Source organism: Macrosteles quadrilineatus, unplaced genomic scaffold, assembly GCF_028750875.1.
Source record: "Macrosteles quadrilineatus isolate MER2022 unplaced genomic scaffold, UCM_ALF_1.0 Scaffold_32__1_contigs__length_1466915, whole genome shotgun sequence".
NCBI lineage: Eukaryota > Metazoa > Arthropoda > Insecta > Hemiptera > Cicadellidae > Macrosteles > Macrosteles quadrilineatus.
This window is the reverse complement of record NW_026542625.1, coordinates 675626-698698: the sequence shown is the minus strand read 5'-3', so window position 1 is coordinate 698698 and position 23073 is coordinate 675626. Positions and strand designations below refer to the sequence as shown.

Genomic DNA, 23073 nt, shown 5'->3' with positions numbered 1-23073 from the left:
TATTTCAAATTTTTTTTAAAACGAGTAGGATATTGATGGATGAATTGATTGTTGTCATACGATTGGTAGTTACTTTTTAAGTAAAGCACTTTTTAAAGAAATGATGTCCACACGATCGGGGGAGACGATATTAATATTTCTGTGACCGAGCGAGATGATAAAGATTTTGACACTATCACAGAAGACAATGACATTTATTTTTCAGCGGGATACATTTTGGATTCTGCTATGATTACGGTAACCGGTAACATAATATGATGTTTCCGTCATCACGTTTTATATTAGGGATTTGGCCTCGATCGCAGGAGCCGATGATCTTGTCTACACGACCACAAGATATGTCCTGGGTTTTTGCTGCAATCACAGTAGACGATGATAATGATTCCATAATTGGGGGAAGTATTCACAATTTTGCCACAGTCACAGAAGACCGATCTTTTAGATTAAAGGAAACAATATAAGCCTTCCTAGACCAAAACTTTATTTTCAATTTCTTTGTCTACAATCTTGATGTCGTCTTTCATCCTGGTTAACAACTTTAGTGCATCCTTCTCACTCAATGGGAGTTTGTTGTATTTCTTCAGTTTTGCCTCTGTATGGGCTATCTCTATCTTCAGTTTTTGTACTTCTTGTCTCAAATTATCAAGCTCTTCCATACTATACTTCGGTTTTTGGTTACCCTAAAGAATATCACATGTTTAATTAGTTTTGATTGTACGTTACACATCTAAATTCTGTGAAAACCGTAAACAATAACCACTGTTGGGTAGCAAAGTTTCAGTTCCTGAGCTTGATATTTTTGTATGTAGACAAACTTTATGGGGCTATTAATTAATGGTGCATTCTAAAAATATTTACAATATTAGATTTTATCAACACGACCCTAGGCTTGGGCGGTTTAGAACTAAATTTGCAAAAAAATGCTCAAGGCATTAAGATAAACAAAAATAAAAATCAATGTTCATCAAAACCAATTCAAAAGGATAAATGGATTTCAAAAGAATTATTTGCAAACACAATTAAGGTGAATGACAGTATAGAAATTCATAAATTATAAAATCTATATATATAATACGTGAAGCCGTTTTTTGTTAACGCAACTCCTCCCTTATTTGTGGACCAATTTCAAAGTTTAAGGTGTCAAAAGAGTTGTCTCAATATGTAGTTTTGCAATAAGGTTTTAGAATTTAAAAATTTCTACTCTTAAGGGCGTGAGACCCTCTCAAAGGTCGGGGTTTCCCCATAAGAAATACACAGAACAAATTTAAAAACAAAAAACAGCTGTTTATAAAAAGAAACTCATTAGCTTTTTGGGAGTAAATATTAATGTTTGTAATATTCAGTAGGTTAAGACCAAGTTAAACAGAATCAGTTTTGTTGGAAGAACAGAAAAGTTCAAAGAAGAAATGTTGAAAACGGGAGGAGGAGACGATTTGCTGACTTGGTTGAAGTTCGTTTTAAAATAACGCCTGTAATACTTAGCAATTGCTCGAATTCGAGCAACAGGGACACTAGTTAACTTTTATTGGTTTTAACAATCTTAATTCACTAAGTACAATTAACCTTTCAGAGGGATTGTGCACCTACAGTGAGCAAACAATTAAACAAATTCAAATATAATTTTAATTTCTAGCAATTTTTAATTTATTTCAACTCAAAAAGGAATTGTTTGAATTTTTATGGGACTTTATTTGAAGAAAAAAAACATAATGAAAGACTTTAAAAAGATAAAAGTTCCAAAAGTTGTCCAATTAAAACTTGCAAGAGTTGAGCCTAGGAAGGGTGGAATACCACGTATTGTAGTCCCATAGTACTGCGAACCAGCTAACCAGTCGGTCTACAAAAGTGGTAGAAATGTCTGCTTTACGTCCAAGAGTTGAGAGGCTACTGATAATCAAGAGTTAAAGTTAAAATTAATGGATAATCAAAAGTTAAAGTTAAAATAAATAATGGTATCAACAAACCAACAAAGACTTTCTCCCATTAGCTTGTCAACAATCCTTAAAATGTGGTGGGAGTAAGTATAATATTTAATGGGTAAAATCACAAACATTGCAATTACTTTGAACCGTAATTTTTACAGAATTGGGGGTGGTACCATTTTGTTTAGAGTTAAAAGGATCATATCACTCAAAATTGTTTAAGCTGTTTTTGTGAGTCTGATTTTTCTTTTATTTTATGGATTTCACAAAATATTTACCATTAAAAATCAAAATTTCAAAACATTTGATAAAACATCTTGTGATCCACATTATACCCACACACAGATCTCGCTACAAAAACCACTTTTTTGAGTTGAGGCCTAAGGGGAGCCAAATATGAATATCTCCAAAACTCAAAAGTTTTAACAAAAAAATAGTTTCTCCGTATAATTTTTCCAATAGGGGGGAAATTAAAAATCAATGACAAGGTTTCAACCTACCCTGGACAGTTGTTGCAGGTTATTTAGTTCCCATTTGGCAGCTTCCAACCTCTGGTTAAACATCATTATGTTTGCTTCTTTCTCAAATCGTTTATTTTCTAACTTTTCCGATTCTTCTTTTTCAGTAATTAATTTTCTGTAAAACACACAAGTTCCATGACATGCATAAATTTCACTCTTTTTCGTAGTCATTTCTCTAAGGTGTAAACAATAGCACCTTAGTTTTATTTACTAGTAGAATTTAAAAGCACAATTTTAAAGAGAACCGAGCAATAACTTACTGTTACTTAAAGAAAGTAAATTTACACGAGGTGCTTTAACATAAAAGGATTTAATGTAACTCAGACAAGATAATATTGTCCAAGTAGGAAGTTGTATCTGTCCCTGCCATCACTAATAATGTTCTACTACATAGTAATATAAACTAGTTAACCAAACCGCCCGTGCTCCGCCACGGGAATATTGTCAGCAATAAAAGAAATAATAATTAACAAATAGGCCTACTGTTTATCTTTTTATTTTATTTAGGGGTTGTAAAATTTTTACATGAAATAGAACTGATAGTTTGCCTGTATAAACTATTTTATGTTAATCAAACCGATATATTATTTTAACCAGATAAATGTTTTATATTAATTCGAGTTTAATTTGAAAAATAAATAATAATGCTGATAACCTAATAAGCAGCTATTTATGCTATTTAGATACTTTGCTCAAGTAAATTCCTATATTCGTCGTTTTTTTTTCATTACATTTGTTGTATGGAATAAAGATAGTCACTTTTCACTTAGCCTACATGTAAATCACGCATCAGCAGTTGGTCGCATTTCACGAATCTTTGACCCATACTGTGAGTAAAAGCTGTGTTTACGTCGTATATATAAAGTTGGGCATACTTTGTTCAATGTTAGAGTGTATTAACGGTCCAATTTGATGGAAAAGGAGTCGTGGATTTTAAAACTATGTAGGCTACCATTACCAGAAAGATGTTGATTCAAGTGAAACTTAGAACTGGCCATTTCAAATGCAGATTTGTATTATATTTTACTCAAATAGTTTTTTGTCTCTTTTGACCCCTAATACTTTTTTTATAGTCGCTGTTGATAAGATTTTCCATAAACTCACATTTAACACCATCACTGCTCTTTACCTTTTTAGTTCAATGGTTCTCTACATGTTTTTTTTTTTCACTCTGTATGTCTCTTTACGCCCGGTTAATGATTACCTTTTCTTTTTCTTTTTGTACTTTTCACACCCTGGGGTTAATGATAAAGTTTTATAACGCTGTAATGACCCGAGTCAACATTGCCATTAAACATCAAGTCAGATACTTCTTCGCCAGAACCGAAATCGTAAGTCAGTTTCTCAAGCAACTTCCCTGTGTAGGCCTACTCGAAAAAATATAGTTAGGGTATAGTTCACTGATAAATTGTAGTTCCAAATATCCCAGCGTACTCGCCATCTCGAGAAGGTAAAATTTGGACGTCGAACACTGATCTTGAGTAAGATTAATCACTTACGATAAAATGTTTGTATGTTTACCAATCATTAGCAATTATCTGTACAACTTGCAAGCGGATTACCCTATGATTGTTCTGGTGGCTATAGAGAATAAATTATATTGATCAAAACAATAAGTTTCCGTCCCCTACTATGGGTATTATTTCACATTCCATACTCACTTAAACTCAACTACCACTTTCCTTCAGATCACTTTGCAGGAAAACTAAAACATTTTTGTGTCCCAGTTAGTCTGTTCTAACTCGAAATTCATAGATTTGAAGTAGTGACAAATCCAATCTAACGACCCCAATTCAAAAGAGTTGGTATTTTTTGACTTCCAGAGCACATTTAACACCAACACTGCTCTTTACCTTTTTAGTTCAACGGTTCTCTACATTTTTTTCGTTCGGTATGTCTCTTTACGCCCGGTTAATGATTACCTTTTCTTTTTCTTTTTGTACTTTTCACACCCTGGGGTTAATGATAAAGTTTTATAACGCTGTAATGACCCGAGTCAACATTGCCATTAAACATCAAGTCACATACTTCTTCGCCAGAACCGAATGGTAAGTCACAGTTTCTCAAGCAACTTCCCTGTGTACTTGAAAAAAAAAACACTGATATATTGTAGTTCCACGTATCCCAGCGTACTCGCCATCTCAGGAAGGTAAAGTTTGGTACCACTAAACGTCTAACACTGATCTTGAGTAAGATTCGTCACCTACTATAAAATGTTTGTATGTTTCCCACCTCATTAGCAATTATATGTACAACTTGCAAGCGGATTTCCCCATGATTATTCTGGTGGCCGTAGAGAATAAATTATATTGATCAAAACAATAAGTTTCCGTTCCCTACTATGGACATTATTTCACATTCCGTACTCAAACTTAAACTCAATTATTACTTTCCTTCAGATCACTTTGCAGGAAAACTAAAACAGTTCAAAAATAAGTTAGCAAATACACTTTCCTTGATCAAAATCGTGTGTTTATAAACAGAAATTGCATACTGAAAGTGAGGTTATAAAAATAATAACAAATGTCTGACAAACATTAAACAGCTGACGAATAATTTATAAACTGTGTATTATATTCTTCAATAAGAATTGTATTGACTCGACCTTTAAAGGGCTGTAGGTCGTAGCCCTTAGACAAAACGTAAATTCTAAGGAAGTTCGGCAAATCTACACACTATCCCCTTTAATTTGAGACATAAATCTTGTAGATCGGTCCAGTAATTACTGAGAAAACAGTGTTACAACTGTGTATTAAATATATAGATGACAGGCCTGGGAATAAGTGCTGCAAAACAATATATAGGAATCACCATAGGAAAATTTGTAGTTTGAAAAAATGTTCATTGCGTTATCAGCTATTGTTGGTTCTATTCAACTACATTCATTTTCATTTTAAAACTGCCTACAACTTTAACCCAATGGGTAATAAATTATTAATTGTTTCACCAGTTTGTTCACAGTAAAATTATCTAAAAAAAGTGGTAATTGGATAATCAAAGTATAAAATAAAAAAAAATTAATAACAACTAGTGGCGTTGCATAGCGGTATCACGAGCGGCACTCGTAAGTCAGCCGCCGGGCCTGCAGCTGCCGTACGAGTAACGCTCGTAACTCGGAGCCAATGGGTTGACACAGAAATGGTATATTTACTTCTTCTGTCAAGATAGGCCTTTAAACACTGACCGTTGAAGATTGTTGTTCAGCCGACTGTGTTCCTCCACTAACGTCTCCATCTGACTCTGAAGCATACGCAGTTGTGCCAACTCATAGTTTTCTCGGAGGCTGTCCAACACATGATCTGCGTTGATCGTCACCAACTCGTTACTTGTTTGTGAAAAGTTGAACACCTGTAATGGGAGTAAATATTTTACAAAGAGAAAATTGTATAAAAACTTAGTCACAGCATTTTTAGTTATAGTCTTTTGTTATCAAACAACAGATTTGCAAAGGATACTAACAGTAACTTCCAAAATACCAGATTATTTCTAGAAGGGAAAAAATATCATGCTTCAATCAGCTATCGCTAGTGTTAGTGCTAATTCTCAAGCTATTAGTAAATTAGTGCAGCGTAAACCAAACATTAGCTGGAAGTAAAATTAGCACTGCTTGTAAATGCTTGTTTGCTAGTGACATTGAACAAGTTTAATACTGCTAGTTAATCATAGTCCTAGTCATCAGCGGGAGTTTACTGGCGTATCGTTTGCTTGTATGATTCCAAGGAAACCAAGCTAATTACAAGTTGATACCATGAAATACATATTTACATCCTTATTCGGATAGAGTAGGAATAATGGTGTTTAAGAAACATAAGTGGAACCCAGATTATTAAGTTCTCTGGTATTTGTTAACGTTGCCTATTTGTGAAAAGTGCAAGCAAAGGATACTAACAGTAACTTCCAAAATACCAGATTATTTCTAGAAGGGAAAAAATATCATGCTTCAATCAGCTATCGCTAGTGTTAGTGCTAATTCTCAAGCTATTAGTAAATTAGTGCAGCGTAAACCAAACATTAGCTGGAAGTAAAATTAGCACTGCTTGTAAATGCTTGTTTGCTAGTGACATTGAACAAGTTTAATACTGCTAGTTAATCATAGTCCTAGTCATCAGCGGGAGTTTACTGGCGTATCGTTTGCTTGTATGATTCCAAGGAAACCAAGCTAATTACAAGTTGATACCATGAAATACATATTTACATCCTTATTCGGATAGAGTAGGAGTAATGGTGTTTAAGAAACATAAGTGGAACCCAGATTATTAAGTTCTCTGGTATTTGTTAACGTTGCCTATTTGTGAAAAGTTACATAGTATGGATATAGCAGCCGAGTATTTAGAGTGCCCGCTAAGTTACCAGAACACCAGTTTGACCTTGAGACAAGTCAGTAGGTTTTTGATCGTTCAAAACCGGGCTCAGTTGTCCTTTATCATTGGGATCCTGACAAATGAAACAGCTGATCTGAATTAAATATCTCAAAAGGTACTTAAAAGTAGTTCAATTGAACAAGTTGAAGAGGGATTTGTTCTGAGCTTCCAAACAATTCAAGGTCAAACAAAAGTGTTGAATTTGTGTAGCTAAGGCAGGAAGCTCCGATTTCTGCTCAATCATGATTCCTTCTATGACCGACTGTAACTTTCAGAGTAAATTGCAAAACAGCTCTATTCATTCATTCGGAGAATATATTATGTCAGCTATTAGGCTTGACTAGTGATAGCAGCCACCGATCTGATTTTTTAATTTATTTCACAAAAAGAAAAACATATCAACAATAGGGTTGAATTGAATGCATATTTCCGCGACCGTGGAAAGTGTTTGCCAAAGTGTGCATTCCAAGTAGACAATCTCATCAAGATCATGGGAGACGATGATGTTGCTGTGACGGGAGAAGATGTTAACGTATTTGCTGTAATCTTTCCCCACACAATTCCCTTTATTCTCCAGCAGATTTACCCATAAGGGCCAGCGCACACTCTCCCGACCACGACCAAACGCCCGACCGGTAGTTGTCATTCACCATGCGACCAGAGCACGACCCGACCAAGACCCAACCAAGGCAACGAATGTTTTACCAACTTCAGTGTCAAGATGAATGTTGAAGAAGTATCTGCTATTGTGCATTTGTATCGTAGGTAGGCCTAGTTTAAGCGGAAGAAGAAACGATACTGGGTACATCCAATGGTAACTGAGACTTTTCCTCCTGAGTAACGTCATCACGTCCACCAAACATCAGCGTGATCTCCTCCCTAGCTTCCATCTTCATCCCTCTGTTGCTATAATCTAGGCCTACTGCTGATAGATCCCATAAACAGGACCTTTCTTTAATAGCTAAAATAAAACTCTCAGTGTAAAAATCCTGCGACACTTTACAAAAATAAGTCTTTGAAATGAAATGAAAAACATTTACTCATCTCAAGAAATTTAAACTAAAACAGAGAGTAGTTATACAACAATACAATACAACATTTGTAAGTTAAAATTTGCCTTACTTATGAGATAGGCCTTCATGGACAGATGTCTGTGCGTATGCCTGGCTGTTATCAGTCTAAAAAATAAAGGGTACAAACTGATTTTGGGAAGATTTTTAAGCCTTTTATACCAAATTGTTTAGTGGATGAGAGAATGTCGGCGATGACAACCAAAGCTAGTGCGATCTAAGACAGAAGACATTCTGAGGGCGAGGGGGTCGAAGGGTCAAGGATTGTTTAGTCAGGGTCAAGTATGGTTAGGTCTCTGATCTAAGTTTAGGCCTCTTCATTGGTAATTGTGTGGAGTAACATGCATCTGTTTTTTTTAATTTCTGTATTGAGGGTAAACTAAAAAGGTGTTGGATATTATATTATTAAATTAGATTTCGATATAGAATCTGAGAAACATAAAAACAGTTGGTAGTTAGAACTGACTTATGTAGCTGAGGGACAGATATTCCAACATTGTGTGAATATCTTGTGTAGTGGTGATGTGTGACTGCTGCAAGGATTGTGTTAGAGTTTTTGAATGTGTAACTAAAAAGGAACTGAATGAAAATATGTCTGACTTCACAAATAAGTCACTTCAATATACTTCAATAATTCACTTCACAAACCACACAAAAACAAATGCTCAATGTTTTGATTGATCTAGGAATACTGGAGGTTGAGTGGTGTACTGGTCAGGTTGGACACAAGTCGGGGGGTAGTGCGCGTTGTCCCATTACATTGTGTGCTATTTTTGGCTGCAACAGCCAGCGAGTCGGACCCGACCAAACTGCAAGGACTTTGGTCGTGCGACCAGGGTCCGACCAGTCGACCAGTGCGCGCTGTTCCATTGTGGCGACCCTGTAGGTCAGATATCCCTAGGAGTCGGTTACAACAAGGTCGGATATGAGAGGATCTACCACAAATAAGAAAATCCTAATGTGAAGTACATTTTCATTATCATTAAATGTAGTTGCTGCTTGTATTGGGCAGTTGTGAAAAGTCTAATTCCATGTTGAGTCAAAGACTTATAGGTAGATAAGTGGATGTTTTATTGTGTAACACCTTAAAGCATTCCATCCAATATACCTGTAAATAAATTCAATTTAATGATTTGAGTTTCTTTAAAGAGACCAAAACTCACCCCATCATCATCTTTAAAGACCTCTTTTAAATCTTGTCTTAATTTCTCTGGTAAATCACTGATGTTGAATCCCAACTTGTCTAGTTGATTCTCACAATATTTTGCTGAAATTCAAGAATCTCATTAAACAACAGCTGATATCATCAGCATAATTAGGCCTACAGACAAAAAAATTTATGGTCAACAATATTGAAGCACTGTAAGATATGAGGGTCTTAAATAAACCATTAAAAACCACAGAGAAAAAAGAAACTGAGAGGTACAGAGGAAACTCGCTTATGGGACAGTCGTGCGCTTTCAGCTCTACTACTCTGGTATGTTGTTCCAGAAATACTTGTGACGAGCAGTGTTGGAATCACATCAACATTTTAGATTTAAATTCTATAAGATAGTAAAAGCTTTAAAAAACTTTAAATCAGAGAGCTGTTACTTTCAACGCACTTTTTTTATTTCCAATTTGAATTCACAACAACACAACAATGAACATTTTTTATCATAGCTGAATCTTAGCAATGAAACAACAACTGCAAAGACTAAAGAGTATAAAATATTTAACAGCTGATTCAAATTATTACACTAGCTGTATATAGTAAACTGACAACTTCTAACATCCTCCTAGCAAGATGCCAAATCTCCAAATCTCCAGGATGCTCCTACCAAATGTTCATGGAACATTTTACAAGTGAAATGAACTTCAATAAATTATTGATTAACAATCCTATATATAATATGAGTAAAGTTTGAATATTTGTTACTTCGATCTGGGAATAGGCACATATAAACACGTTTATACTTACGGTACCGGTATAACTAAGATCTGTGCCAAAAATAACTAATTGTTATGAAGATGTTACAATGCATGTGCATATCCTATTTTGACCTAATTAAAAATAGTGATGGATTAACTTTTTAAAGAAAGAAACAGTTCATTTTGTAAGAAAACATCACAAAACTACACTTTAAGCTTCATTTTTTGAGTTTTTCATTCATACAATGTCAAATAGTTATTTGTGTAACTAGTGAGCAAAGTGGCACTTTGCTGCACACGAGAGCAGTGGGGAATGATCTCGAGTGCAGCAAAGGCCTTTTGCACTCGAGTTACACATGATATTTTTCCTACAGTCACTATAAAGCATATAAATATAATTAGTCTTTCAAACACTATACAACACGTTTTCAGGTTCAGCTGGCAACACAAATAGGTGCCCTAGAGAAAGTAGTCACTACGCTATTTTTTCCTCGGCAAGCAATGTGCTCCTTGCGACTTGAGAAAATAGTTCCGTATTTCCGCCCCTAAAAAAATGCTTTAAAAGTATTTTCTTGTTTATTAAAATCATAGGAATGTTTTTAAAACGTTTTTAAAAAAAGTCCAGAATGTTCAGAAATACCAAAACTATAAACACAAAATGACAGGTTAAATCGTAGTTATAATAGTCAATCAGCTGCTCATAGTATTACTATCTTTAAGTGTTGCCAACCTATTTCCAAGGGTACACGGATTACGTGCATAATAGAACCACGCTGTTTTGTGTTGTTTCGATGGAATCCTGATGTGCGCCAAAGTATAAACCGTACGACAAAGTATAAATATGCAGCAATTAGCAGCTTCCTGTACTATAAACAGTACAAGGAAGCCAACTTTGTCGGGTGACTGTATGAAAAATAAATTTTTTTCTACAGTATTTTACAAGTTTATATGTAGTTTCCTGTTTTAACTCTTTTTTTTCATACAACCTGATCTGGGTTCCATAAGAGTCGGTTAAGAGAGGAGTATTGTTTTTAAATTTACAAATGGTAAACTCACCTTTATCCTCGTATTGCTGCAAACATGTTTTCAGTCCAGCAATCGCTTGATCAATGGCTACTTCATTTTTCTCTTTGTCCGCAAAAGAACTGTTAAACTCATATGATACCGACGTGGAGAATTTATTTAAGTCATCTTCACTAGCTTTAAGAGAGCTATTGTCTTCATCAAATGTAAAAGGAGATGACATATTAAACTATACTGCATTCATCCACCTAAAAGAAAATCAATCATCATTAAGTAGGGCTATAGCCCTAGAGAATACAAATAACAAGAAACAATTATATATGATATGCTTACAGGTTAATGTTATCTTTCTCTGTCAAATGATTCTTGGTTAGTGGTACTGTATCAATAGGCCTAAGTTACTACAGTTTCGGACCCCTATTAGCCGTGAGCAACATGTGGCACAGCTAGTGGAGCCGCCGGTGGTGATACCGGTGATCCACAGCGTTTTGGAACCTGGACACTAGTCACGCGACACATTCGTAGCTCGCTCAAACAGCGGAATTCACCACAACACTCTAGTGTCAAACATGACATTGAGCAGTTCGGAGCTCCTTCTTCTTCTTCTCCTGTTAAAAAAAAGGAGGCGAAGAGTCAGGCAGTTTAGGAGACATCCCATTCTAGTTCCTAGGCTCAGCGAAGGCATTTATTACACTCTGTTCGACGATCTTTGTGCTCACCCCAGTAAGTTTTTCAACTACTTCTGCCCATCACTGGAAGGAAAGAATACACTGTTAAAAAGGCACTGGTAAACAAAGTGAACAGAGAGTCACTAATGAATAGAACAGCAATATGGCAAGGCACGTCTCAATCAACTCAAACCACGATGTAGACTGTGTGACAGGCTTCGTTTTCAAGTTATTACAGCATGCGCGCGCAGTCAGTGGAGACTGCAATGCCCCCCGACTGCCTAGACACTAAAATGGCCGCGACACATGTTGCCGGGCAAAATCACTCCCGGTAACATCTCGGGCAGCTTTTTCGGCGTCGCCACCGGTCTCCTCGCGGCTAATAGGCGCCATTTGACTTCATGCCCCTCTACACGTCCGACACCGGCGGCTCCACTAGCTGCCCCACATGTTGCTCATGGCTAATAGGGGCCTATTAGAGTATTAGACTAAAACATAGGCCTAATTCATCCATCCAAGTTTTGGGCCAAGTCTTTCAGAACAATTGAAGGTAGCCTACTTTCCTGTTTAAGGGAACATTCATTATTATGGATGACTTTTTCGATATATCGATATTTTTGTTTTCGTTTACGATCCATATTCCTTCTGTTTTAATATCTTCAAACGTATTTAAATTACAAACTGACAACTGATCTTGTTTAGGCAAAAATAACATATAGTGGATTGACACCTTCGAACATAACGAGTCAATCCTCCTCAGACTCTGCAATCTGAGCAAGGCTTTTGATGTGGTGTCCCATAAGCTACTGATAGGCAAACTAGCAAAGGATGGTGTGGGCGGAATTGTGCTGAAGTCCCTGGTACTGTTATCTGGCTAATCGCAGACAAGTAGTCTCAATAAATGGGGCCTTCTTCTGCATCAGGAGTATCTCACATGGAGTGCCACAGGGCTCGGTGCTCGGCCCTCTCCTTTTTAGTGTGGCGGTGAATGACTTGAGGCTAAATGGCTCCACCCTCCTCTTCGCTGACGACACCACCCTGATATCTAGAGGAAGCGATATTGAGCAACTGCATATTGAAGCTGACCATCTTTTGGAGCTGGCCAAGAACTGGTTTACAGCAAACCGCCTAAAATTAAATGCAGCCAAAACTGAGTCCTTGCTCTGCACACTGAACCCACTAACCGAAAGGGGTTGAGGCGGTTAAACTTCTAGGGTTCTGGTTGGATCCCAAACTCAGCTGGAGCTCACACATTGATAGGGTATGCGCACGGCTATCTAGGGTAATTTGCCTCCTAAGGAAACTTTGGAACGTCATCCCGAAGCAATTCTTGATAACTGTGTACCATGCTCTGTTTCATAGCCATCTTATGTACGGCTTGGTACTTGGGGCCATTCACCAGCACCACAGGACATATTATTGCTTCAGAAAAAAGCTGTAAGAATCATAATGTCAGCCGACTACAACGGGCATTGTAGACAAGACCCCTTTTTAAAGACCTGGGCATTCTTACAGTATCTAATCAATACGTATTGAACATCCTAATACTTCCGAAAGAGAATGTCCATCTGTTCGACCAAAGAGAAGTTCATCACCGCTATGACACCCGGCAAGCACTACACCTTGACATGCCGCGATGTCGTCTCACCCGCACCTTCAAGAGCTATCCCCGCTATGTCATAAGGCTTTTTAACACCTTGCCGGATAAGGTGCGGGATATGAACATCACCTCTTTCAAAGCAGCAATCAGAAACAGCTTAGTAAATAGGCCAGTATACTCGCTGAAGGAGCTGAGTGAAGAGCCCCTAATAGTACTTAGAAGCCCTTCCCTAAAAATGTGTAACTCGTCTTATTTACCGCCACAGCCTCGTTAAGTTTTGTATGTATGTAAAATACTTAATAGTACGGTACCTAGTGTTTTTTTGCAGTCTATCCGACATTGTCGGTCAACGACGTAGCACACAAGTATCAAGTAAGTAAGTACACCTATAGAATGGAATTTTAAAATGTTGATTTGATACTAGAGGTGACCTTAGTGCAACTTACAGTGGTGGATTAGGAAAACCAAAAGCAATCGCTTTAAAACTTAGTCTTAGATAGGCCTACAGTCATAATTTAAACCTATCGGCTGGCTTACAGTAAAATTCATTGGCCTGGTTGTATGTTTAAAATCAGTATTTTTAAAGAACATAATATTTACAATGTATTTACTCACCAGAACTAGCCTACACCTAGGTGGCTAATTATTTTGTTTCTCTAATTTCGAAGTGCAGCTTCAGATTAGATTAAGTTACAGTAAATTAGGGCTATTTAAAATTATAACTTCACAAATACACAAGCTACTGAGAAATAGGAACTATACCTTTCATTAGGATAAATAAATAAATTGCCTAACTTCGAACGGAAGATTCAAGATTTTAAAGGTTAGAAAAGATGGTGGGAAACAATAAACACGGAGTACAGTTACAGTAGCTAAGATTATGCACAGAGTATACTATCTTTGACATCCAATAGTCAATGATACTATACTCTCGCATTTAAAAAGGGATATTGAGTGCATATAATAGCAACCTAGCAAATAATTGCTGAAAACAAAATCAATAATTGACTTGTATTTTGCTTTTGTAAATTGAATTTATCATCCTACTATCAAACGTGAAGACTTTTTCCATGCGTATAATGTTGATAACGTTCAGAGAGCACTGATTTTAGTGATTTTTACAACTATTTTTTATCCACCTAATCATAGATTTAAACATACTAACATAGATAAACATACTCCTCAAGTATGTTTTATCTATGATACTACTAACCACTGAGCTTAAGTAAACTATATTAATAGCTGGAGTAACCACTGTGTTACCATGGTGGAAGGAAAAAACAGTGTTACTGTGTTTAAAAAACGTAGCCACTGTTTTTGCTGGTTTCGTTTCAGAGTTTCGTGTTGTTAGGTTGGCCATGTGATCGGTTGGTGGGACTTGTCAAATTAGAGGCTAGATGAAGATGGCGTCATCCTGTTGTTTTGTTGATAGTAAAAAAAGATATGTAAACATTATGATTGCAATATAAATTTATTTATTTATTTTACGAGCAACCCATTTTAACAGTAACAAGATCATAACAAACCGATGGCCGTTCTTTAATTAAAATGCCATAGGGCTAACCAAGATTACTATAAAAATACCGGTATGGATCATAAACATCAACAAAATGACGTTTTTGGCCCGAAAATAAACATTATTTAACATTGATTAAATAAATGGAACTGCCAAAACGTATGTTCCATGCTATTAGCATAGATAAAACATAGTCCCTTATTAGTATAGGATTCGGGCCAACAACATCATTTGTTTATGTTTATGATCCACACCGGTATTTTTCTAGTAATCGTGGGCTAAACCTAAGACTAAACCAAAATCTCCAACCCCAAACCAGGAAACTTGACTATTTTCACCATTAATCATAGCTTCAAAAGAGGTAAGTTAGTATTTATTTACTATAACCAAAAACTTAAATACTTTTAATACTTTTCGATGAAATGGCAACCATACAAAGTAAACAATTTATAACTTAATGTTTCAAAATAACTTGAAATACAAAGTTTTTAACGTGCAACAACTTAAATAACTTTTTGATACAAATCCTTGAAATAACGGATAACCCCAAATAAATAGTAGGCCCGTGGTTATGTTAGAATGAATTGGAATTTGACAGCATGATCCCACCAACCGGACACGGCCAACCTAACAACACGAAACACCGAAAACAAACTAGCAAAAACAGTGGCACGCTTTTCTCTAATGTTTAACCAGAGAAGAGTAGTGACTCAAGTTATAATCTATTTATCTCAATGCTACTAACTCACTCACCCTAGTGGCCCTAGTGGCACTAATGTAGAAGGTAAAGAAAACAGTGTAAAGAGAAATCAGTCCAAACTCATCGATTAGTGGATGCCTGGATACGCCTGGGATCGAGTCCGTCCCTCTCTTACTGAAGTCTCTGAGGTGAGGTGCTAAACTCCAAGGGGTAGGGTGTCATACCTTATAATGATACAGCTTATAATTGCGAATTCGTTCCATAAAACTCATAATCGCTTAGCTTATAATCGTAGAAGTATAGCATTTTGAATGTGGCATTTTGTATGTGCAATTTTGTCATCCTTGGAGTTGTATATGTTTCTTATTATGGGTTTCATATGCATGGAGAATCTTTCAGAAGACTACGTCATCAACAAAAAATCACAATCCCGTCCTCATTTGCCTTTCAAAACAATTCTACATTTAAAACCAGCTGACAAAATATAAGGTAATATCAATGATAACGAAAGGAGATAAGACAATGAGATGTACCCCCCCCCCCCCCCGTGACCATGATGGGCTGAATCAGTACAGTATAATAGCGGGTTTTTAAGCAAAGGTGATAAAGCTAATTAAATTTATAACTGTAGAAAAAGTAATATCGGTTCTATACAGATGATAAAGGTCTGTGTGATTTCAGAAGTTTACCCATTTCAGGCAATACATAACTTGAATACAGTTTGTAAATACAAATTATATAGCTTCCCTGGGAAAATAATACAATTTATGAACTATTCAATGAATTGATTGATTGAACTCCCAAAATTTCTATTATAAAAGGAGTTCCAACATTTTGTTAAGGTTTCTGTGGGAGAAACTTGTTGGTGCTGTACTTGGATCTATCAATGTTTTTCTCAATATTCTTCACCTATTCCTTCTTGAAAGTCAGTACATTATGTTAGGCCTACTCTTGTTACTGAACCCCCTATGGAAATTTTATTTAGACCTATGACTCCAAGCCAATCAAGTTTTTAAAGATACAAAATTAATATTACATGCATCTTTTACTCCTCTGGTAACAAAGTGTTGATGGAATTTTTGGGAATGAATTCCAAATGTTTTTAAGGGTTATGGCTGAAAAACTATCAGAAAAATTGAAAAAAAACCTATACAGTTTGGTAATTAATTGGATCAGATCAAGAACACTTTGTGCAGTTATGAGGGCAACAAGTATGTGTCTGAGACGAACAAGAAAGACATTTCGGTCAGCTAGAAAAGTTGAAAATGGAACTGGGATTCCAATTTTTGTTATGAAGTATAATTGCTGAATTCTGATTGTACTGTACTCTTTTTTGTAAAATTTCCATTGTATTAATCTTTTACCTCACTTTGTACCATCTTCATCTAATTTTCCATGTCTCACCTTTTTGAGATGCTGCTGACTTACTTTTTGAGAGCGGTTTTTACAACTTAATTACCAAATCTGGGGGGGTATAAGTTTGTTTCCTTGTCCTAAAAAGGATTTTGTAAAGAAAGGACACTTTTAAATATAGATATAATACATATTTATAAGACATTACTGCTCTTTTTACACTGCTCATCTAGTTTAAACTGAACTAATTTATTTGCATCTCTGTAGAAGTTTAATTGTTCTAGTAAGACAAGCCTTTTCAATTCCGCAGTTGACAACCTTTTTGTTTCTTCGGTTTCAGGAAGTCTGTGTCTCTTTTCTGTGTGAGATGTTGATTCTCCAGCAGAATGATTCATCAATATTTCTTGGGGAAGAGGTTTGCACATTTCATCTTCATCTGAATAGCTGTTTACATCCACCTCAGAGTTTTCTGCATTTAAAGTAAGAAATTCTCCACCTTCAGAATCATTTCGCAGAAGTTCTGCTGATACAGCACCTGGAAACATAGTGTTATAGCCTTCTCCTTCTGTCAATAAAGTTAGTTAAATGATGGTTCAATCGATAGTTTCCAGCTAGGTCCTTCGGATCAATCGATATTGGAAACAAACTGTAAAACAATGGTAGCACGGGATAAACATACTGCCACCAATCATTATCAGTGAACTTTAGATGGCCATTGCACTTATCATTAATTTAACATACTGGCTCATTCCTTGTTATTTGTTCCCTCTTTGACCAGAATTACAACTCCATTAAATTCCCATGGTACAGTTAAAAGTTAAAGTCAGTTTTAGAACAAAAATAAACATAGTGGATTAGATTTACTGACTGTATTTTACTGTAATTTACTGAGCAATATGATGAAAATCACTTTTGTTAAATATGTAACTTTTTTACCTGAGGCAAAGTATGTAAGTATGTTTTTTTACGTCAATAATAGATTTTATTGAACATTTTTTCCCTCAAATAATGAGTTTTTTAATTTCTTGATTTGATTTCTGAAATTTGGCTTTCATATAGCATCGTACTTTGGGGCTCTGCATCTGAGTCACTAAAATCAAAATCACAGGTTTTCAAGATTCAAAAAAGAGCTATTGGGAAAAAAATCTGTGTAAATAATAGGTGAAGAACGTCTCCCCGCTTTTTACCGTTAAATATATTGACTCTACTGAATCAACATATTTATCAAATGATAATATTATATAAATTTAAATATTTGTCTTGTATTAGTACTGGCAGACATTCACAAAATTATAATATGAGGAGAAAGGCAAACATATCATAGACTAGATTTAGCAGCGCCTCGCAAAATCTAGGTAAAAATTAAATAGGCCCTAATACAATTTTTTACTCTTATGATAAATTTCTGGAATGTAATATTTTTCATTTACAACCAGTCCATTAATATTCCCAGATAACTTTACAGTTAGTTTAATTTTTTTTGTTCTAAATATAAGTTAAGGATTTGGATATTTTAAAAGTGTTGTAGTTGCCTTCATTAAAAGGATAAAAAAATATAAATGAAGGTCTAAATACAGGGTGGGGAAATGAGAACGCCACAATTTGTTTTGGCTGTCACGTGTTAATTGTTGCAACAACGAATGATCAGCTCTGCTTAAAACATCAATTAAACTATGCCATTTTAGTAAATATTATGCCCGAGGCTATTAACTCTGAGATATTGATGTGCAAACCTATTTTTAAAACAGTGGTTCTTGTGCAAAAACCCAGAGATTGTGTGGACCACATTCCATCCTTGGTCAACATACTGCGACTCTTTCAACATTTGCTGGTGTACAAAGAGTTTTGCGGCACCCACCGATTATTTTTAAGGTTTAAGCGTTTATCCTAAATAATTTTACCCAGTTCACCATTGTTTTCCAATCTGGAACAGTGCCATGTTGACCAAGGATGGAATGTGGTCCACACAATCTCTGGGTTTTTGCACAAGAACCACTATTTTAAAAATAGGTTTTCACATCAAAATCTCAGTGTTAATAGCCTCGGGCATAATATTTACTAAAATGGCATAGTTTAATTGATGTTTTAAGCACAGCTGATCATTCGTTGTTGCAACAATTAACATGTGACAGCTAAAACAAATTGTGGCGTTCTCATTGCCCCACCCTGTATAAATAAATAGTTTGTGTTATCAAACGATTCCATTTCATTTCTATATCCCAATAAAAAATATTAGGCTATAACAATTATTCCTTTCGCCAGTCAAAGTTATGCTTGTGTAAAGCAAAGCAAGATACATACCTTGCTCAACCCAGAAGTTGTTTCCCCTCAGCGCTGCCAACTTAGATTCCTCTTCCATAAAATCTGAGAAGTCTTTTTGCCAGTCTTTAAGATAAAACGTTTTCTTCCCAGCCTTCATGAGTTCATTTCTCTTCTTGATCCTACTCTTCAGGTTCTGAATCTTCTTCGCTATTTGACACTCGGTGATCGGAACGTTCATTTCAAGTTCAACACGTTTTGTGATTTCCGTCAACGCGGCGGTCCTCTTTTTTCGTATTTCCGGGAGCATAGATACGTTCAACATAATAGGGTATTCTTTTAAAATAGACACGAATCTTCTCTGAGCTTCATCCGCTTCTAGACTTGCACAATCTGTCATATTTTTATATTTACTACCGAATAGACAAAATCTAACTGAGTTCCACAACACAAGAATCTAATCGAATCTTCGAATGAGAAATAAATTTACTTCACAGAAATACTAGTATGACACGTCAACATGTTGCTAGGAGGCGGAGCGGAGTGTTCACTCTCGGAGTCAATAACTGGAGTGAGAGAGAGGGAGAGCTCCCTCCTCGCCCACCCGTCGTGTTGCCAACCTAACAGAGAGAGACAGAGAGCTCCCTTCCTTTGCATTGTTAACTAGTAGAGAAAGAGTGCTCGACAGTGTTGCCATCTTATTAGAGGAATTAAGAGCTCCGAACCATTTTGGCCAACTGAAGTAAAAGGGAGAGAAGAACCACAGCTACCTCTAATACATTAGAGGTGGCTATGGAAGAACTCCCTCTTCAGTGTGATCAACTGAGTACTCAGTGCCATTGTTGCCAACTGAAGTAAGGTATAAATTAGACATAGGTATCTCATCGGTGTTGAGGACATACAGAGAGTTCTAACGTCGTTCCATCTGCCGTCTGTAAAGCTTCTTGGTATTACTCTTGACCAGAAACTAATATGGGATATTGCTCTATCCGTGCATATGTTGTGTTGTGAGTTTTGGGAGGAACATACCAACAACTTAGCTAATCGATTAACTAGGGTTTGTTTTTTATTGAGAAAACTTAAGACTTGTGTAAGTCAGGAGCTAATGAAAACTTCGTATTTCAGTTTCTTCCATTCACATTTGTTATTTGCTAATACGTTGTGGGGAGGTAGTGCTGGAGCAGATAGAGTTTGTTTTGTGGCAAAAGAGAGCAATAAGAATCATGTTTGGTTTAGAGTTTAAGGATAGCGGTAGGAGTTATTTCTCTGCACATAATATTATGACTGTACCATGCATTTTTATTTTTCAGAATTTAATTTATGTCAAGAAAAATATTACAGACTTTTATTGTTTTAGTGACATTCATCAAACAAGAAATTTAAACAAATTAGTTTTACCAATCCCAAGACTAGAAAAGTATGCAAAGAGTCACAAATATCAACAAATAAATTTGTTTAACAAAATTCCAGAATCATTTAAGTTGTTAGATTTAAAATTATTTAAAAATAAGATTCATGATTGGCTTATTAGTCAAGATTTTTTTTCTATAAAGGAATTTTTAGAATGTGATATAAGTACAGTGTAAACTAAGTGTTGGGTCCTTTATTTACTATGAGTATTCGAATGTCTCGTTGTTGTTGTTGTTGTAAACGTTTTATTGTCTTGTTTATTTATTTTTTTGTTACTATTTTTATATAAAAATAATAACATACATACACACATATTTACTGCACACGTACATTTTACTGTAACGTATATTGATTTTATTTTATTGTTATTATTATTATCTTGGTACTGTCTTTCAATGAATAACTGATGAAGCCTATTGTAATCATGTGTTACTTAATGGTGAATAAACTTCTTGATTCTTGATTCTTGATTCGATAGTATTTTTTACACCAATCACCGATCCTTACAGATAACTTTATAACGTTATGACCACTTGTCATAGTTACTTGCTATTTTGGGGAAACCAATTAAGTCGTACAAACCTCATCTAACCACTCAACCGTAAATGCGCCGACAGATGTTATTTTTTGCGATTTATACGTCGTTTATTACGTTTCTAATAATGTGCAAAATGCATATTCTTTGTAGCAAATTGCAAATTGTTGAAAGACGCCGAGTTTTTAAACTACAAAATCCAAGATTATAAACATCTTGTATTGTTTAACACAATACGTCTTCCAATTGTAACTTGAGTTGTTCCTCCAAAACCACATGGGGGCTTCTAACAACCCTCAATGGATCCACAATTCTCGTCCCGCCATATCCGCCCCTAGTCATTATCCCCGCTTTTCAAAAACCGCCCAACAAAAAACATAACTAAACTCCACCGCAGCCACTTAGAGACTTCCTGGGCCCTGGACCGCCTTACATCGTCATTTACCTTAGATTGTGCAAATTCACAACAATAGGTTATAGATTCTTCCCACAGATTGTTTATTTCGATATTGCCACATATTGAATTGTAGATTCTTCATTAGATGCCGAGCACAGATTCTAGTGAACAAGTTGTAAGTAAGAAATCGTAAATTTTGTGTGCCCGCATAATTTGAAGCCAAGATCGCAAACTTTTGGTGTAGGTAGAATAAAATACAATCATACTATGTTCCTATTGCTGGGAATTTCATTGATAATAAGCAATTGTTGCACTATTATTGGTTTTACTACACTTTAACACTTGTAAAATTTTCATCAGTTGCAAAGCACAAGCTCAATAATAGTTTTATTTACATAAAAACTACTTTTAGCAATGTTATTACTTTGTAACACCAACTGAAAATAATCATTCCATGAGATAAATTTATACAATTACCATTGTTTCGTTTACAATTTGCAGCTCGCACGTGTCCGACAGGAAGCGGAAACCGTCAGCTGTTAGCGACCTCTCGTCTCCCGCCAAACAGCTGATTCACAGATGACTTTGAAGTTTTATAATAAACCTAGTTCGAATTTCAAAAAAACTCTGTTATATTCTGAATAACTACATAGGGGTTGAAGATAGGTTTTGCTTTTCGCTGTTTGGCCACCAAGACCCAAGAAAATGGTTGTTGTAGTGATAGTTGTAATTTTTGTATTACCATTGACTAAACCTTTACCTTAAATTAAAGAGTAAATAAATATTACTCGGTTTAAATCTGCATAGTATTAAGTATGGTATTGTTGAAAAAAATCAATGATGAATGTTCCCAAGTAAAATCCGAACTCGTTTACCTTCTTTGTCTAAGAATAAAGTGAGAGTATAATACTGTAATATTATTTTCGTGTTCTGTTATTGTATACGATTCCCTAATTTAATCCCGATTTATTGGTGATACTCTGAATATTATATTTTTTTTAAACGTATTTTTCACATACTCTCCATTTTAAGGCTCCCTCATCTCTTGAAACACAGACAAATGGAAACTAAATGAAGACTACACCACACTACACTAGACTAAAACAAAACGAATGAGACATATTTCCCCATTAGTGCTTGAATGCATAACCCAAGTTAACAAAAAATCGAAAGTTCAATCTTAAGACTATTTATCCTCTGTTCTTTGTTTTACATTTAAAATGTTCTGTACAAAAGAATATTTTTTTTCAAAATTGACTTATAATCCCTTTCGTTGCTTGGATTCCACATGGTATTTATAGGCTATTGCTTAAAAAATATGAACCTCCTTGGATGATACATACCTGTAAATTTAGGCTACCGGTACCACAAATGAATAGAGATCAATAAAGCATCAATTAATACACGCAGTGGGCAGTAGCCGCGCACTTTCGTGCAATTGCTAAACAACCCCTTGCACTATGGGGTGAGGGGAATCTCCCTTCAATATAATGAATCAGTGAAGGCCACCCCCTCAAAATAGGGGAGTGGGTCCACGTGCGTATTGTGCAATACATGCAAAACCCGAACTGGAAATGGCAATCTAAGTCTAATCGGACTAAAAAGTTGTATTCAGATTCTAAACCGTAGTTTGAATATGTGAGAATCTTACCTTCGATTAATTATTTAGTCCCAATAGAAAGTTAAAAAGTTTTGTGTAGATGTTGTGTCATAGTTCCTAGTTTTACATATTTATAATGTTGTATCTGATGTACTCAATTTTTAATTGGTTAGTTATGTTGGTTGTCGTTCTACATCATACATGAACTTATATAATACATTTCCTTT

The 23073-nt window shown here is 35.6% G+C and overlaps 2 protein-coding genes across 2 annotated transcripts; both read right to left on the bottom strand.

Annotated features, from left to right (window-relative positions):
• Positions 1-458: 458 nt before the first annotated feature.
• LOC129005761 (uncharacterized) lies at positions 459-13785 on the bottom strand. The gene is made up of 6 exons (XM_054434761.1): positions 13692-13785; positions 10842-11056; positions 9038-9141; positions 5628-5791; positions 2423-2558; positions 459-680 (listed from the first exon to the last, which is right to left on the bottom strand). The coding sequence occupies exons 2-6, from the start codon at positions 11029-11031 to the stop codon at positions 468-470; spliced, it is 807 nt and encodes a 268-aa protein (XP_054290736.1). The 5' UTR covers positions 11032-11056; positions 13692-13785; the 3' UTR covers positions 459-467.
• On the bottom strand, positions 11229-19384 carry LOC129005772 (uncharacterized). Its single transcript, XM_054434781.1, has 3 exons — positions 18947-19384; positions 16854-17180; positions 11229-11416 (listed from the first exon to the last, which is right to left on the bottom strand). Exons 1-3 carry the CDS (start codon positions 19302-19304, stop codon positions 11229-11231), a joined length of 873 nt encoding a protein of 290 aa, XP_054290756.1. The 5' UTR covers positions 19305-19384.
• Between the last annotated feature and the right edge of the window lie 3689 nt (positions 19385-23073).

What these genes read in the sequence shown, in the direction of transcription:
- LOC129005772 (XM_054434781.1), bottom strand. Translation starts at nt 19,304, where the DNA reads ATGACAGATTGTGCAAGTCTAGAAGCGGATGAAGCTCAGAGAAGATTC. An exon ending in CAACTTCTGGGTTGAGCAAG is followed by an intron (nt 17,181 to 18,946) that starts GTATGTATCTTG and finishes CTATGTTTCCAG; the next exon opens with GTGCTGTATCAGCAGAACTT. An exon ending in TGAGCAGTGTAAAAAGAGCA is followed by an intron (nt 11,417 to 16,853) that starts GTAATGTCTTAT and finishes TTTTTTTAACAG; the next exon opens with GAGAAGAAGAAGAAGGAGCT.
- LOC129005761 (XM_054434761.1), bottom strand. Translation starts at nt 11,031, where the DNA reads ATGTCATCTCCTTTTACATTTGATGAAGACAATAGCTCTCTTAAAGCT. An exon ending in TCTTTAAAGATGATGATGGG is followed by an intron (nt 5,792 to 9,037) that starts GTGAGTTTTGGT and finishes CTCCCATTACAG; the next exon opens with GTGTTCAACTTTTCACAAAC. An exon ending in CTGAACAACAATCTTCAACG is followed by an intron (nt 2,559 to 5,627) that starts GTCAGTGTTTAA and finishes TGTGTTTTACAG; the next exon opens with AAAATTAATTACTGAAAAAG.